Source organism: Coniophora puteana (genome assembly GCF_000271625.1).
Source record: "Coniophora puteana RWD-64-598 SS2 unplaced genomic scaffold CONPUscaffold_4, whole genome shotgun sequence".
NCBI lineage: Eukaryota > Fungi > Basidiomycota > Agaricomycetes > Boletales > Coniophoraceae > Coniophora > Coniophora puteana.
In genome coordinates this window covers 716,549-732,188 of record NW_006913056.1, presented here as the reverse complement: position 1 = coordinate 732,188, position 15,640 = coordinate 716,549, and the positions used below count along the sequence as shown (strand labels likewise).

The 15,640-nt window shown below is 53.2% G+C and overlaps 6 protein-coding genes across 6 annotated transcripts; 5 read left to right on the top strand and 1 right to left on the bottom strand.

Annotated features, from left to right (window-relative positions):
• The first annotated feature begins 1,163 nt into the window (after window positions 1–1,163).
• CONPUDRAFT_120936 (glycoside hydrolase family 30 protein) lies at window positions 1,164–3,691 on the top strand. The gene is made up of 6 exons (XM_007768572.1): window positions 1,164–1,446; window positions 1,499–1,649; window positions 1,701–1,784; window positions 1,832–1,906; window positions 1,963–2,193; window positions 2,244–3,691. Exons 1-6 carry the CDS (start codon window positions 1,375–1,377, stop codon window positions 3,143–3,145), a joined length of 1,515 nt encoding a protein of 504 aa, XP_007766762.1. The 5' UTR covers window positions 1,164–1,374; the 3' UTR covers window positions 3,146–3,691.
• Window positions 3,692–5,351: 1,660 nt separating this feature from the next.
• CONPUDRAFT_88858 (FAD/NAD(P)-binding domain-containing protein) lies at window positions 5,352–6,864 on the top strand (the record flags this gene model as incomplete). Its single annotated transcript, XM_007768571.1, has 6 exons — window positions 5,352–5,485; window positions 5,551–5,962; window positions 6,038–6,153; window positions 6,206–6,347; window positions 6,403–6,489; window positions 6,544–6,864. The coding sequence occupies 6 exons, from the start codon at window positions 5,352–5,354 to the stop codon at window positions 6,862–6,864; spliced, it is 1,212 nt and encodes a 403-aa protein (XP_007766761.1).
• Window positions 6,865–7,536: 672 nt separating this feature from the next.
• Window positions 7,537–9,306, top strand: CONPUDRAFT_163864 (uncharacterized protein; the record flags this gene model as incomplete). The annotated part of the gene is made up of 4 exons (XM_007768570.1): window positions 7,537–7,626; window positions 7,681–8,150; window positions 8,203–8,431; window positions 8,484–9,306. 4 exons carry the CDS (start codon window positions 7,537–7,539, stop codon window positions 9,234–9,236), a joined length of 1,542 nt encoding a protein of 513 aa, XP_007766760.1. The 3' UTR covers window positions 9,237–9,306.
• Window positions 9,307–9,838: 532 nt separating this feature from the next.
• CONPUDRAFT_163863 (uncharacterized protein) lies at window positions 9,839–11,221 on the top strand (the record flags this gene model as incomplete). Its single annotated transcript, XM_007768569.1, has 4 exons — window positions 9,839–10,097; window positions 10,150–10,375; window positions 10,434–11,127; window positions 11,196–11,221. The coding sequence occupies exons 1-4, from the start codon at window positions 9,937–9,939 to the stop codon at window positions 11,219–11,221; spliced, it is 1,107 nt and encodes a 368-aa protein (XP_007766759.1). The 5' UTR covers window positions 9,839–9,936.
• Window positions 11,222–12,414: 1,193 nt separating this feature from the next.
• CONPUDRAFT_53047 (NAD(P)-binding protein) lies at window positions 12,415–13,431 on the top strand (the record flags this gene model as incomplete). Its single annotated transcript, XM_007768196.1, has 1 exon — window positions 12,415–13,431. One exon carries the CDS (start codon window positions 12,415–12,417, stop codon window positions 13,429–13,431), a length of 1,017 nt encoding a protein of 338 aa, XP_007766386.1.
• A 413-nt stretch (window positions 13,432–13,844) lies between these two features.
• On the bottom strand, window positions 13,845–15,552 carry CONPUDRAFT_120929 (TBC-domain-containing protein). Its single transcript, XM_007768568.1, has 7 exons — window positions 15,305–15,552; window positions 15,104–15,234; window positions 14,962–15,050; window positions 14,724–14,905; window positions 14,578–14,668; window positions 14,372–14,519; window positions 13,845–14,319 (listed from the first exon to the last, which is right to left on the bottom strand). Exons 1-7 carry the CDS (start codon window positions 15,467–15,469, stop codon window positions 14,181–14,183), a joined length of 945 nt encoding a protein of 314 aa, XP_007766758.1. The 5' UTR covers window positions 15,470–15,552; the 3' UTR covers window positions 13,845–14,180.
• Window positions 15,553–15,640: the final 88 nt, after the last annotated feature.

The following is a 15,640-nucleotide window of genomic DNA, read 5'->3' as shown; positions in this document are numbered from 1 at the left end:
GTGTCCTTGTAAATGGAAAAGTTCCGAGACATTTTGAGCGTTTCCAAAATTCTGCTTGTCAGAGTATGTACCGCTGAGGACACGCGATTAGTCTGGGGGAGTCGGGACCATACATGCATGGCCGTGAACTTTCCCTATCGTTCTGCTTGAACGCGGGTGCAACTTACGATGGGCGGCGAGAGAAGCCGCAGCATGGTTCTAGAAGACTTGACGATGACAACAGAACTTTCCTTCAAAGGCAGTTCCTTCGGCGATTGGGCAGGAGCCGATCGAGACGCCTCGGGAGTAGAGGTTTGCTCAGGGTTATGTTTGAGAATTTACGAAGCTTTTATTAAGGGCCCCATTTGTCGTACCTGAATGCTTAATCATATTTGGTTTGTTGGGATTTTACGCCAGTGAAAAAGAACATTTGAGCAAGTTATGTCTCGTTTGTTGCGGAAAATTGCCGCCGTACTCGGCCGGGGACAGCCGGCCGTACAACAATAGCTGTCTTTGTTCCGCTGTCAAAGAACTGTGGAGCTGACCTCGCATTAGGAGATAACCTCGAGTGGAAGTAGTCTTACAGACGGGTCGTAATACAGGTCGTTACAGGTCGTTACCACCGAAACGCGCCCTCTAATACTTGCTGCGAAACGATCCGTGGCGAAAGGCGGTACCGATGGTCGGCAGGCCGTATGTTTTTTTGCACCCGTTTCAGCCTGGCAGCGGAAGATGATCGATGCGATCGAAGTGTTGTTGTTAGGCGACTAAACGTTCCGTGACAGGCAACACCTGCGGACCGACAGCTATTTTGGGCTTATCTTTGTCTTCGCATTCGGAGCCCACGGGTGGGCAGCCGATCGTACAAATGGCAGAGGCAAAGACACACCCCAACTTCTCTTCACGACCCTCCTTGAAGCTCTCTCTTCATCGAGTCCGCGCCCTTGAGCTCGCCTTCGGTGAGTCCTTGCTCTTTCTTTTCATCTTTCCTTCACCCCATCACACGCTCCTACTTCGTGGTCCTCGTCTGCATCGCCACGGCGCAATGGAGATGAATGGAACGCCGTTTTTGTGAGGCGTAAAGGAGCATCCTCAATTGTCCGTGGTCGTGGCACGGCATGGCATGGTCCGCTCATTTCTTGTCTGACTGGCGTGCCTGGTCGGGAGAGGCCAGACGTCCGATGCTCATGGCCAGCTGCACGCCTTTGTTCTGTCCCGCCTCGAAATTTTCACATATATATTTGATCCACGACGCTCACTCGTTTCTTTCCATCCTCCAGCCTCGGCACTGCGTGCTGTCCACTCTCTTCAGCTTACCTTTTCTCTCCCTTATAATCGCCCCGGGCGCAAAACCTACACGTTTACACAACACCTACACGCTTTAACTCGATCATCATGCGCTTCTCGTTCATCCCTGCCGTCCTTACACTCGTTTCTACCGTTGCTGCTCAGACGATCACCGATGTTGTGAGTGAAATCTTCAGAGGTCTTCTCGTGAAATACTTATTCCCCCTCCTAGTGGCAAACGACCTGGGACAAAGCACAGCTTCTCTCCAACCCAGGAGGTAACACCGTCACCTTCGGTGCACCCGGTGATATCGGCAGCGCCGATATCGTTGTTAATGACACATCCACGCAGCAGACCATGGCTGGCTTTGGTTCTTCTTTGAGTAAGGAATCACTACTTCCGTACAGATGATCGAATGTTGACATTGTCTCAGCCGACTCTTCAGCCCAACTTTTTGCTGGTCTCAAGAGTCAGAATGAAGGCAACTACTGGAAGCTCCTCGATTACCTGTTCAACAGTGTGTACTCTTGGTTCCTGATCTTATGCAAGACTAAAAGTTACTAGCGACCAATGGTGCCAACTCCGCTGGTTTCTCGTACGTTCGCGTGCCTCTTGGCGCATCGGACTTCTCTGCCAACGGTAAGTCGAACGAGCGTCTTTAGTTCAACATGGACTCAAAATGCCACAAACAACAGTGTACAGTTTTGACAACAGCGGTGGACCCTCCCTCGGTAGCACCATCACGGAACTCTTGAGCACTTTCAATTTCGAGGCTGCTCCTTCCGATCTGCTCTCTACGCTCCAGGACATCATGTCTGTTAACAGTGACGTCCGTTTACACGTCCTGCCTTGGTCCCCGCCCGCATGGATGAAGGACTCCAACTCTATGAATGGTGGTAGCCTCAATGATCAGTATACCGATGCTAGTACGTTTACTCCCGTTAACCAGCATGACCCACTCTTAATATGAACATAGTGGCCAGTTACCTTTTGAAGTCCTTGCAGGGCTTCAAGAATGCCGGCCTTCCTGTTTATGCGATGAGCATCCAGAACGAGCCCATGAACAGCGATGGCACCTACCCCACTTGTAACATGCCCGTGGAGACTGAGGCCGCCATCGGCAAGTCTCTCCGCTCCCTCATGGACTCGAACGGTTTCAATGACACGAAGCTCATCGGCTTCGAGCACAACTGGTCTAACGCCGGCGACTACCCTGTCCAGCTCATGCAGCAGGCTGGCGACGCCTTCGATGGCGTCTCCTTCCACTGCTACGAGGGCGATGTCAGCAACCAGGAGCAGTTCACTTCCCAATTCCCCGACAAGGAGGTCTACTTCACCGAATGCTCCGGTACGCTCGGCTCAGACTGGTGGACCGACATCAAGTGGTACATGGACAACCTGTTCATTGGTGGTCCGCAGTACGGCTCCTCCAGCGGCCTTATGTGGAACCTCGCCCTCGACTCCAACGGCGGTCCCAAGCTCCCCGGCACCGACTCGTGTGGCGGCGCCGGCTGCCGCGGTGTCGTGCAGATCAACGACGACGGCTCGTGGGACGTGAATCAGGAGTTCTACGCGCTCGGCCAGGCCGCCAAGGCCGTGATCCCCGTCGACCCCAACGGGCCGTACGCACAGCGTGTCGACTCGTCCGTCGGCGGCGACTCGGGCTGGGCACTGCTCGTCAGCGCATACGCGACGGGCCGCGCGACCGCCGGCGATCAGACGCGCTACTCGCTTGTCGTGACGAACTGGAACGATGGCTCGGACAGCGGCTGGAATCCACAGAGCGTCAATGCGACGATCGAGTTCCGTGGCAAGCAGGCCACGTATACGTTCCCTGTGGGCGTGACCACGCTTTCGTGGTACGCTGACGGCAACTAGAGGTACTCTCCTCTTTGCTACGCATGACTGAGGTGCTTGTGGTACGACGCCTCCTCCTCACCCCTACACCACCATTACGCCTCCTCCCCCCCATCCTCGACCTCCGACTCATTCTCACGGCTCTTCCGACATTTATATCTGTATTTACGTTTCTCTGGTTTTCGGTGTTGTATCATTTCACGGGAGGTACTGCGTACCTCATCACCCTTGTCCACCAGCGGATGTGCCCAAGTGGCCACCACCGGGTGGGAGGGTCCACTATCATCGTATTTACGAAACACGGTTCGGCTTATGGATCTGGATCCCCTTCACCCCGTAGATCACGCCAGTTGCGCTTGCGCTCATGGCGTTCGCTCGTTTGTATCATTCGCTTTCGTTGTTGTTTTTTTGCATCTCGCTGTCTGGAAGGATCACACGCACACGTTTATACGCTCATACGCTATACATTGCTTGGTCTTTGTTTAACGTTTTCTGGGAATGTATTTACTGGGTAGATACTGTACATTAATGGGTTGGTTTATAGAATGGAGCTTGTCTTCTTTTAAACTTGTTATGTCTTTTTAAGACGCGACGCCCCGTGAGTTATAGGCTCCTTTGAATAAGATAAGGTTGGTGGTAACTTCAAGTTGGTGGTGATGGCTGTTAGCAGACGGTGAATTGGATATTGTGATGGGCCGACAAAACCGTGGCTTCAAGCTCGTCCTTATATTGCATTAATGATACACAATTTTCATATGAAGCCCTGATTGAGGCGGGCAGTGAAGCGGAACCTCGAAGGAAAGACGATGCTTTATCGATTTTGCCAGGTATGAACACCGTCCGGTGTCTCGCGCGCCACCGAGCCGTGGAATGGAGTAAAGATCAAGTCGGTGTACTAGACAGAGTTTGTACAAAGTTGGCGGGTGGCGGCCTTGAGCACACCGGTAAATGGAGTTAAGATGTCTGTGGCAAAGGCAGGACGAGGTGCGCCTACTCCGAAGTACTGTGAGCGCAGGATTGGGAACACGCAATTGTGCCACGGGCTTGGCTTATTAGCTAGACTTGAAAGAGATGTCTTGAGTGAGACTATTCATAAAAAAAACTCGACCTTCAGGGTAAGATGCGATGTACGGCTTGCGATGAGAGACCGGGAACTGGTTGTGCACACTCGCGGGATCGCTTTGGAGTCCGATGCAACCTTCGATGAAGATGAGGACGGATGGAGTAAATCGAGCCATTGAGTTGCAGAGCACGCTCCTTTTAACTTAGTTAGAGATAGAGTGTCGGGACTGTGCATATCGTAAGTTCTCGGTGCCTAATAAGCCTAGTCTTGTGTGTTTTCGTACAAGTACTGCTTACGCCCGCCGCGGCAACAATCAGGAGTCTGGGGAAATGGCGGGGTCCGGTCGAGGCAGGAAAGGCGCTCAGGCACCTCGCCGCGACTGGCGCCTGTTGCGGAGGAAACTGCGAGAGAAGGGTGCGTGGAATATTGGTTCTCGTAAATCTAGAGAGTATCACTTGAATATAAGACTCAGCTATCACTTGCCTGCTTGAAGCGATGGAAACCGACGCAAGAACCTACATGTGGATGCTTGTTCCGAGCACAGATCTAACTGCTTAGTGAACGACTTCGGTGTTATCCGATAACCTTTCGGGAGAGCCGTTCATAATGTTCTTGATGTGATCACTGCGCAGGGTGAGTAGTACATTCTATGAATAAGCAGATTGGTGATTGGACGTGTGCGTTTAAGGAGGCGCATCTAACATATAGGGTCATATTCATTGGCGACGAAACTCAGCCCGTCTTACGGTGGCGTTCTGAGTGCAGGCCAGTTGTTGATAGAGATACGTGTTGATGCTTTACGCGGCACAAGATGACGGACATACTGATGGTATACGCGTTCCAAGAAGGCGTGCAGCATCTCAGAAGTCGAGAAGCAGTTTATTTGACCATACTGAAGTGGTGGATCCCGAGGATCTAGTCTGCTCGGTCCGGGACGGAAGGTATCAATTATACGTGTTCAGCGAACGTTGGAATGCGGAGACATCGATTTGGCTAGCACGTACAGTACTTTGGTTGGATCACTGGCCCGCTGCATCACCGACTGTGATTCCAAAGCTTCCTATAATCAGGGGCTATGCCAATGGGGTCAGCAATGGATAAATATTTGGGCGGGACTGAGCACTCGATCGCCAACATTCCACCCCTCTTCTTCTGGCTTCTTCAATGTCCACCAAGGTTATCGTCATCGGCGCAGGTATTGCAGGGCCCGTCCTTGCGACCTTCCTCAAGCTCAAAGGTTATGAGCCGGTTATTTATGAGCGGTCGCCGGCATTTGTTGAGAATGGCCTGGCTCATGCGTACGTAGCTTTTGCGGGTTACGTCCTATCGTTGCCAACTGACCTGGAAATGCCGCGGTGAACAGGCTGCAGCCGAACGGCCTTCGAGTCCTGGGTCTACTTCCGGGCGTGGTCGAGAGACTCAAAGGTTTTGAAATACAGAAGATCATGCAGATCTCCGCAATGGAGGGACACGAGCAGGTCCTCGGACAAGTCGACACTTCTTACCTCAAGGGGCAGATCGGATTCTCCATCACGGGTGTCCAGCGTGCCACGCTGCACAAGCTGCTCCTCACTGTCGCTGAGGAGCATGGCGTCAAGGTTAATTGGGGGCACCATGCAATCTCCTTCAAGCAAAGCGAGAACGAGGTTCAGGTCACGTTCGAGAACGGGCACAAGGACACGGCAAGCTTGGTGGTTGGATGCGACGGCTTGCACAGTGACACGCGCATTGCTCTTTTTGGAAACGACAAACCCGAATTTACAGGCCAGGTGCAGGTAAGACATTCAGATGGACTGCATCAGAGGGAACTCCCTAGCGCGACACTGGTTCAGGCTGATGTCGGCGCCTAGATAGGAGGCTTCGCGCCGTCTTCGGTCGCCTTCGAGCGTAATGCGCTCCTGAGTATATTTCACGACGGAATGCATATGCTCACTCACGCATTCGATGAGCACCAACATGTGTGGATGTGAGTGATAGATGTCTGCCAAGAGTAACGCGAGCTGAGTCCATGCGTCCAGTGTCACGATGCGAGAGGCAGAGTGTAAGGAAGACCGCGGGGATAGAGATGCGAAGACGGTAGAGGAGACGAGGCGCGGACCCTTGTCAAAGTGGTCTTTTGGAGCGGGAGATCTTGTCAAGAATGCCACCAAGATCACCAAGGTATTTCTGTCGTACTTTCCCTACCATTGAAGGCAGCGAGCTGAAGAGACGGTAGTACGGGCTATACGATCGACCCGAGCTCAAGACCTGGCACAAGGGAAGAGTTGTTCTTCTGGGAGATGCCGCCCATCCCACCAGTCCCGTAAGCGCCCGATTACATGAGGGCTGTGCATGAGGCGCTCATACTTGAGTCTAGCATCTCGGACAGGGAGCAAGTCAGTCTTTTGAGGATATATACCACCTCATCCGCGTTCTCCTCAAGTACAATCCAGACGCGAGTTCTCCGTCGACAGACACGTTGCACAAGGCTTTCACGGAGTACGAGATTATCCGTGTTCCTGCGAGCACGAGGATCGTCAAAGGTGCGCGAGAGCAGGGTGAGATCAGAGCAGTTGAAGGTCTCGAGCGCGGTCTCGCACGCAACAGGAAGGTGCAGGAGGATTGGAAGGACGAGGAGGTTACCAAGCAGCGGATGCTGTCTACTCTGTCGGGGTCGTTCAAGAAGAGCGAGATCTAAGAATGGGCTAGGTTTAAGTTTTCATGAGTTTAGACGAGGTGATGCATCAGCTTCAACGTTGATGGATGTAAAGTCATTATCATATTTCTTCGTGAAGTGGTCGCATTCGGCACCCATATCATAATCTAAGGACTACTGATGGCGGGTTCAGCTCGAACCAAAAAAAAGCCTTGAGTTCGCCATTCAACCTATACATCTGACTCACCATCGCTTAGTTGCTCCCTCCGTCGCCTCCAGTCCCAACGTACCAACCCTCTGGTACAACTCAACCTATCTCCTTGATGAAGAAAACCGGTCGCCTGTCAGCAGATGGCAGTGTTTATGAAATGAAGGCAGATCAAACATGGTGGTTGGAGAACAAAGGGCGATCTGTAGTGTTGCCGCATTTGGCGAACTGGCGGGAGCCAAGCCCACGAAACTTGCACTTGCACTTATTATCAGTTCGGATAACACACCTCGTCGCCGTGTAGAGCCTAAAAACCGCGAAGATTAACTCATTGTTAGTCGGTATTGTGGCATGAAAGGGTACTTCAAGGAGGCGGTTCGAGTTGGTTCCTCGAACCGCGGCAACACTAGCGATCTGACGCGTCCATTCGCGTACCCACGCTTTCTTATACCACGACCACGACGCGTCGGGTACCGGTGCCACGACATCCTGACCGTGTCTGCACAATGCCATCAACTCTCAAGGAGCTCCCTTTCGACGTGCTCCTTCAACTTGTAGCTTATCTCAACGTCGATGATTTCATTCATCTCCGACAGGTAAACATAAAGTTTCGAAGTGCAGTCATGAAAACCACTAACCAGACTTGATAGACATCGAGGCAGGTTCGGGGCATCACCTCCTCGCGCGACTTCTGGAGCGCCCTGTACAAGTCTAGCTCCCTTCCAAGACCCTTTGGCCCTCACCACGAACAGACAAAGCAAGTACTCGAGGATACTCTTATCCGTTCATTCAAAGTGCACAAGAACTTGTTCATAGCGCCAAAGCCGCCGCGGTCTCGCACGTATGATCTTGGCCGAGAGAAGGGATTGGTAATGGGAACGAGGTGGGCGTTTACGATCAACTCAGCCCGCACCCAGATCATCTGTCGGGATATCGACTCTGAAGATCATGGAGCGGTGGTTGTCCGAGAGATGGAGGAGGGATCGGACTTCAAGTTTTGGACGATGCACTATTTCAGCAGCGTGACGCACAGAGGAAAGAATGTCAGTCTCCTTCTTCTGGAACAGCGCGTGAAGAATCATGATCCCCTTCTTGCTGTCGTCGGCAGTCCAATAAAGCTGTACGTCTTAACTGATTTACATCGCGTACGTTGCCGCCGACACGCTCCATAGGGACGTCCTTCGGGTGCTTGAGCCAGATACTGCGGGTGCTGGCGTACGCTTTGAAGAAGTTTACCAACAATCGTCCGTTGTGACTAATGCAATGCATACTCCTAACTTCTGCGCTTCTTTCGCTCCACACGCACTCGTAACGCAATGGAAGTACGGACCCAGCGAAGCGTTTGTATGGAACATCGACAATCTTGGGGTTGGACCAAGAGCTGTCCGCCATCGGGCTCCTGTGCGTTTACCTCGACCAACTGCGTTGACGTCCTTGCTCATGGTTACTCCAGGAACCCTATCAACCGCCCTCGTCTCTTTGCTGCAAAACACACTTGATAACACTTGTTTTCTCGGTTCCTGATCGTGGCACCATCGTAGAGGCAGCACCTCTGCAAGATGTTTTTGATAATACTGCACAGCGTGCTCCGCGGCCTACTTCCACCGGAATTATACAGGATAGGCTCTTCAGGAAGGTCGAAGTCTTGCGTGATTCCGCTGTCAACCGTGAAACCGGTACCATCGAGATCATCCTCACAGGCGACGAAGATGGACTCACATGCAAATTCGTCGTGATCCGGCTGACTATTCCACAAGGAACAGCTGGCGATGGATCACAAGAGAACATCCACGTGGACGCACAAGAACTCATACCACTCCCTTTCGAGGCGGAAGGGATACTCTATAACTCAGCGTGGAACGGAAGTATGAGATTGGCCTACTCGCTCAAAGACACGGAGAGAGCGGACGACGACATTCAGGACGACGACGCCAACTGGCACTACCCAGCGTCTTGGCCACCAAGTCGCACGCGATTAGGCATTATCGAGGTGGTTTACGATGATGAAGCTCGAGAAGGGCGTCACATTACTGCGCCGGACGTTCCCTTACCGGAGGACGTCCGGGACAAGTTCGATGGTGAACGGAGCAGAGCGTTTCTCAATTTTTTCGAGGACGACGCAGGCTCAGGAAGGCTCAGCTACGTCTTTGCAGTGGGGCGCAACACATCGATGACGTATAGACTGGGCGTACTCGACTTTGCATGATTCGGCTCGCCCTTGATCATCTATCTGCATACACTAGTTCATTAGAGCGCGCTGATGAGTGGTCTGCTTCGCTAGGTACGATCCGTGTGGCTATACAACCTCGTGCGCAAAGAGATAGCCCCTAAGAATATGTAGCCGCCTTGAGCCCCCGAATCCCACTTCCCATTCCCATACGCGCGCTTCTGCTCGGTAAGCTCGTTAGTCTGACACTATCCACGCTGGGATCAATTGCGAACTTATGTCCTCAATTCCTACAAACCTCGACCAGCTTCCATTTGATATTCTCGTAGAGGTTGCAATCTATCTCGACATCGAGGACATTCTTCACCTCCGACAGGTTCGTGATGAGTTGTCCCGAGGCATTGCTTAGGTATAACCTGTCGCTTTAACAGGCCACAAAGCAGCTCAGGCAGGCTACTTACGATCGCGGTGTCTGGAACTCGCTATATAGGCGTAGCCACCTTCCAAGGACCCTCGGCCCTTGCCACGCGCAGACCCAGCGACATTTAGAAGACACACTTCTACGTTCTTTCTCAGTGCACAAGAACTTGTTCGTAAAACGCCAGTATATCCCATCCATCCGAACGTGTCATATCGGTCAAGAGATAGAGCTTGTGGTGGGCTCGAGGTATGCGTTCACGATCAACCCGTCTTGCACGCAGATTATCTGCCGAGATCTCGACTCGACACGCTTGAACCGATGATCGTTCGCGAGATTGCTGCCGGGTCCACTATCAAGTTTCGGTCCATCAAGCACTTCGATGTCACGACGTACGCTCGACATAGGATCAGCCTTGTCATTGTGGGACAGAACGAGAAGGATCGCGGGGAGCCTCCCGCTGTTACCAGCCTTGTCAAGGTGTAAGTGGCGCTACTCTTCCAAACTTCTCAGAAGATGCTGATATCGCGACAGGGACATACTCCGACTCATAGAAGCGGACTACTGCGGTGCTACTGTCCACTTGGAGGAGCTCTACCAGCACACTGTGGTCTTGAATAATCTGAACATAGTCCCTAAGCTGGATGTTTCACCAAGCCCCAACGCACTCGTTGTTCAATGGAGAAGAGGACCAAAAGCGCTCCTGTGGAATATTGACGACCTCAGCAGCGAACCAATAACTCTCATCCATCATTCCCATGTGTGTTTCCTCGCAAAGCTTATCGGCATACCAGTCCTGATGATCACGACGGCTTTAGGAACCTAATGATCATGCTCCGTCGTATATCACCTGCCGAACGCACCTACTCTCCTTTCTCGATTCAGGTGACATGCCCTCACTAGATGAAGTCATCATCACAGCAGCGCCACTTGACGATGTTTTTACTTGTCGTTCGATGCGTCCCACGGCTCGAGGGATCATACCTGGCGACCTTGCCAAGATTCAGGTGCTGCGTGATTCTGTTGTTGACACCAGGACAGGGGTCACCGAGGTGATCCTATCCGCCCATGAAGCCGTGTTTCACTTTGACTTTGAAGATTCCTACTTCGATCATAATACCGTTGTTATTCGACTGTGCATTCCGTTCATTCGAGCTGGTGACGCTCAAGCCAATCTCATTGTAGAGGTCCACCATCTTCTGGCCCTTCCTCCCACTTCGCGAGATGCCATCATCGGCTTATCGTGGAACGGGTGCACGCGATTGGCGGTAGCATTCCCGGTTGGGGCTCACTCAGGTGAGGGAGAACCTGACGAGCGAGGGAAAACGCAGATTAAAATCGCGGAAGCAGAGTGGGACGAAGAAGCACAACAAGTCAGCTGCAGAGCTGCAGAGGATGTTCTCGTATATGACGTATCGAAAAAAGTCGAGGAGGGAAGAGCGATGCTTAGGTTCTTTGAAAGCGAGATTGGTTCGGGGAAGCTCATCTTTGAGGACACTGTGCCTGTGCTAGGTAATAGTGCATTACAAGAACGTAGGTTAGTCGTCTTGGATTTCGCGTCTTACTATAAATTAGTGTAGGGAAGAACCTGGGTATTACCACGTAACTTACGTATGATATCATGATGTTCAAATAGTATATTCATGAGCAACCCGAGTCAGACCCGAGTGACTCACTGGCGGTCTCGATAAGTCAGTCAGCAATTAGCATGAATACCACGATGTAGTCTCCTGTATATCTACTGCAATTGACGGAGTCGATAAAAGGGCAAGATGCGAGGGAGCTCCAAGATATCGTCGCCGTATGAAGCGCTATCGCGTGCCCACCAGGAGACGTTACCCAGTGCCCAGACCGTCCACTGCTGAACGTTGGGATCAGGGTGGGTCATGACCGTGGAGACACTTTGACGTCGAGAGGTAATTATCGTCGTGTCGAAGAAATAAACAGAGCCTCATGTTCGATCGTAGGACAGGAGAGCTCGCCCGGGGCATGCTCGTCGTCGACCGTCGAGCCGACGTGATTGATAGATTAGTGCCCTGCAACCAGGTCCTCAGCCACTCTGAGGCGCCGATCCCGATCGGGGAAACGGTCCGGGGAGCGTGCATTGGTCACAGAGATGTACACAAGTGTCCGGATTGGACCACCGGAGACGATGCATCGCCGTGGTCTTTTGTGCATCCACGAGACGCCAGGTCAGGGCGCCCCGGTATCGCCGCTTCTCACTAGGAGAGTCTAGGGAGTTGATGGTCAATGCAAATGGCCAGGTCGTTCAATGGACCGAGACTTAGGGGGTGCGTTAACTTGCGCATATCATGTCTTTCAAGTTCTAGATTGGGTGGGTTTGGACCTTATGGGATGGAGAGAACATCCCAAGCCTCCTCAATCTGTAAGTCGAGTAGGTGATCGCGAATTCCAGGCCCCAGAGGCTGTCGTGCATCTTCTTTGGCGCGTAGGTCAGGCAACATGATCAAGCAAGTAAATATTTGAATGACGACACCTCGTGTGTCGATATTCAGCAGGATGCCCCGCGGTCATTGATGTTGATTCTAATGAATTTGCTTCGAAGGCTCGCGATGAAGCCCCCCGAGAGTTCTGCAGGCACAGGATCCGTCAATGATGGCATCCGGGACTTTGCCGTGACGTCATGTCTGCGTCTGAGTGCCCGACCTCGAGGTATATAAGAGATGCGGAAGAGACCATCGGGGGAGGCATTGAATCACTTAAAGACGCGTCAAAAACATGAATACCGTTAAGAAGACAGTAGGCGATTACGGCTTTGAGCAATCCGAACTGGGCGATATGAGGGGTCGTGTGAGTGCTTCACTTTCCTTCGCCGAACTTCTGTGCGAACCACTCATCATTTTGCAGGTAGCTGTCGTGACTGGCGCAACCGTTGGTATTGGCTTCGAAGTCTCGAAAGCGCTCGCGCTCGCTAAGGCGCGCGTGCTCCTGCTCTCGCGCAAGGCTGAGCACGGCGACGACGCCATATCCAAGATCAAGGAAGAAGCTCCCGACGCCGACGTGCACTTCATCGAGTGCGACCTCGGCAACCTGCGCAATGTCAAAGACGTAGGCGACAGAATCTGCGCCGAGCAGAAGCGGCTCGACATCGTCATCGCGGACGCCGGCGTCGGCGTGAACAGATTTGGTCTCTCCAGCGACAACATCGATCGGCACTTCGCCGTCAACCACCTCGGCCACTTCCTGCTCATCAACCGCCTCCTCCCGCTCGTGCGCAAGACGTCCAAGACGCAGGACTCTGGCGCCCCCGGGCCGGTGCACCCACGCATCGTCACCGTCTCGTCGGAGCTGTACAAGGCCGCGCCGTCGGACACGGCGTTCGCGTCCGAGGACGAAGTCTCCGAAGCCGGCTCAGCCAGCCTGAGTGCGATCGCGCTGTACGGCCGCTCGAAGCTCGCGAACATCCTCTTCACGCGGTACACGCTTGTCGAGCGCGCGATCCGCCCCACGGGCGACGCGATCTACGCGCTCGCGGTGCACCCGGGCGCGGTGCACACGGGGCAGCAGGACCAGTTCAAGGAGGCGTACGGCGCGCTGTTTGGCACCGTTGCCAAGGCGGTGTCTGTCCCGTTCATGCGGAACCCGGAGCAGGGGAGTTTGTGTGCGCTGTGGGCGGCGACGAGCGATGCGATCGACAAGAATGTGCAGCAGGGGTATTATTTTACGGATCCGGGTGTGCCGGGGCAGTTGAACTCGCAGGCGGATGATGAGAAGCTGGGGGAGAACTTGTATCATCTTAGCGAGAGGTTGGTTAGGGAGAAACTGGGTCCGGATGCATTGAATTCCTGGACGTAGAATGATCTTACAGGCAGTAGTGAAGCGTTACATCAGAAAGCCATTTACTTCGAAGACTTGTGTTTGCTTGTGAAGCGTTGGTCTTGGTCAGCGTGATAACCTGCTCAGATTCTTGTTGACCTGGCTGATCCTGGCCTGCCAGGCATGTGCCGAGTGAAACTTGTTGGACCTCTACTACTTTGCGTTAGGCTGTGATCTTGTAGAGTGCTGAACTGTTGTATGAGGCTCGCAGCGGGAGACTGAAGCACCGTGGTGAAAGAGTATTCTGAGCGTGTCCACCAGTAGTAGGGCTGTTTATATACTCACGCTTCTTGACGCGTCCTGACGCGACCCATCTGCACACTAGGACTCAGACTAATGCTCCATCGACAAGCACAAGACGAGATCGGTTTGCAGTCCATCTTTTTATCGCTGGATGCTTTGCTACAGGCCGCAGGCGGATTAGACGAATGTTCCTAGTGTATAGTATGGCAATGTAACGCTATCAAAGGCACAAATCACGCGAACAAAATATCACCGTGGAGACGAGCAAGAAGAATCTAGGTCCAGCTGCAGCCCATGAAAATGAACTCCAGAAGGGATGCAGCCAGAGGTATTGTGTACAGTTTCGAAGATGAGATAGAGTCCGACATCAGTATGGGCGGGAGACCTCGGCGTGGGTCTTATGCTACAAGACAATATGGTATACATGCGTGGGGATGAGGAGAAGGGACGATGTGAAGTCAACGGGACAGCAGCGAGGACGAGCATTATATGCCCGAAAGCTCGTACGGATGCCGCACGAGCTCGTCGTATAGCTCCACTGGGAGATCGCGCACGAGGGTGACGGCGATGCCGATGACTGGTACAGCGTCTAGTGGAGGGAATGTGCGGAGCAGCTTCATCGGGCTGGAAAACGTGTTCAGAAACGAGGTCGATGGGGAGTGTTCACGGAGCGCACCTCGATGAGCTCATCACGTCCTCCCGTATCAGCAGCAGTTGAGCGATGACGCAGAGGACGTTGAGGTGGACGCCGAACGCGAGGAGGAAGTCCCATAGTTTGAGGACTTGGTCGAGGGGTGGTGTACATGCGCAGAGGGTGAGGACGGCTGTGGAGGATCGTATGGTGTGTCAGGACGAGAGGCAGAGGCACATCGGAGCACGTACAAGGGAAGGCGTAGATTTCGGCGGAAAGGTTCTTTGAACGCAGGTAAGCGAATAGCTCGGGGTCGACGATCTTCAAACACCGGTCGAGGAGCTAGCATGTGTGCTTAGTCTGATATCTCAGCTCCGAAACGGGCACTTGAGCTCACCTTGAGACCGCGGTGAACGCCTTCGAGGGTAGGCTGGACGTATAGCGGACATGCATGTTCGATGAACTTGGCGAAGCAGAAGAAGGCCTCGATTTCGGATGGCAAAGTGTACAAGAAGGGCGCCGCGAGGACGTTCATCCCTTGGACGTAGGTAAAGTCGAGTCGTGAGCGTTCGTGTTGATCTGCAGCAAAAGGTCGTACGAAGGTAGCCAATAGAGCAAGCATGAGGTTTCCATACCGTGATTCCGCCATACGAAAGCATCTAGCAGCCGCACCAGCATATCCTCCCTGACTCGCTCCTTGAAGCCCTTGTCCGTAGCGAGGGTTCTGTTCGACGTGAACTCATTTGGCTGGAGCTGTTTGATGATAGCTCGACCAACCTGAACGTGTCGTTCCGAATCTTCTCTCTGACCTCGCATGGCCCCCTCGTCACATATCCCAGGAAGGTATCAGCGGATATCTCATCCACCCGCAACAGTATCTTCCATATCCGAGGACGCAACGTAGCGTCCTGCAAGTACGCAAGTGCATGGTTCAACAATGCTACCCATCGCGCGAACGTGACATGAAAGGGCACTCACGACCTGAGATGGGATCCCCTCGACCAAGATCATGCGCCTGAGCTTCTTGACGGACTCATCAACGTCTCCCGAGCGTTTTGACTTTGTGGATTTGCCAGGCTGAGCGAGGATCTTGTTGAAGGAGTGGGCAGCGGCGGCGGCGGGATCCCTGGTCGAGGAGGACATTGAGGAAGAAGCTTAAGCTTGGAAGCGCTCGAGGAGGCGGCCGGTTGGTTGAAGAGTGAGATCGAGCACGAGGAGCCCACGCACCGCCGCGGACAATGTTCGTGAAGCTAGGGGTTGCTGGTATTATATTGTTGACTTGTCGAGATGATGCGCGGCTCTCACCGCCGGGCC

Coding starts and splice junctions, on each gene's coding strand:
- CONPUDRAFT_120936 (XM_007768572.1), top strand. CDS start 1,375: ATGCGCTTCTCGTTCATCCCTGCCGTCCTTACACTCGTTTCTACCGTT. Junction 1,650..1,700: donor TGGCTTTGGTTCTTCTTTGA/GTAAGGAATCAC, acceptor ACATTGTCTCAG/CCGACTCTTCAGCCCAACTT. Junction 2,194..2,243: donor TGATCAGTATACCGATGCTA/GTACGTTTACTC, acceptor ATATGAACATAG/TGGCCAGTTACCTTTTGAAG.
- CONPUDRAFT_120929 (XM_007768568.1), bottom strand. CDS start 15,469: ATGTCCTCCTCGACCAGGGATCCCGCCGCCGCCGCTGCCCACTCCTTC. Junction 15,051..15,103: donor ATTCGGAACGACACGTTCAG/GTTGGTCGAGCT, acceptor CACGTCGAACAG/AACCCTCGCTACGGACAAGG. Junction 14,320..14,371: donor GACGTGATGAGCTCATCGAG/GTGCGCTCCGTG, acceptor CACGTTTTCCAG/CCCGATGAAGCTGCTCCGCA.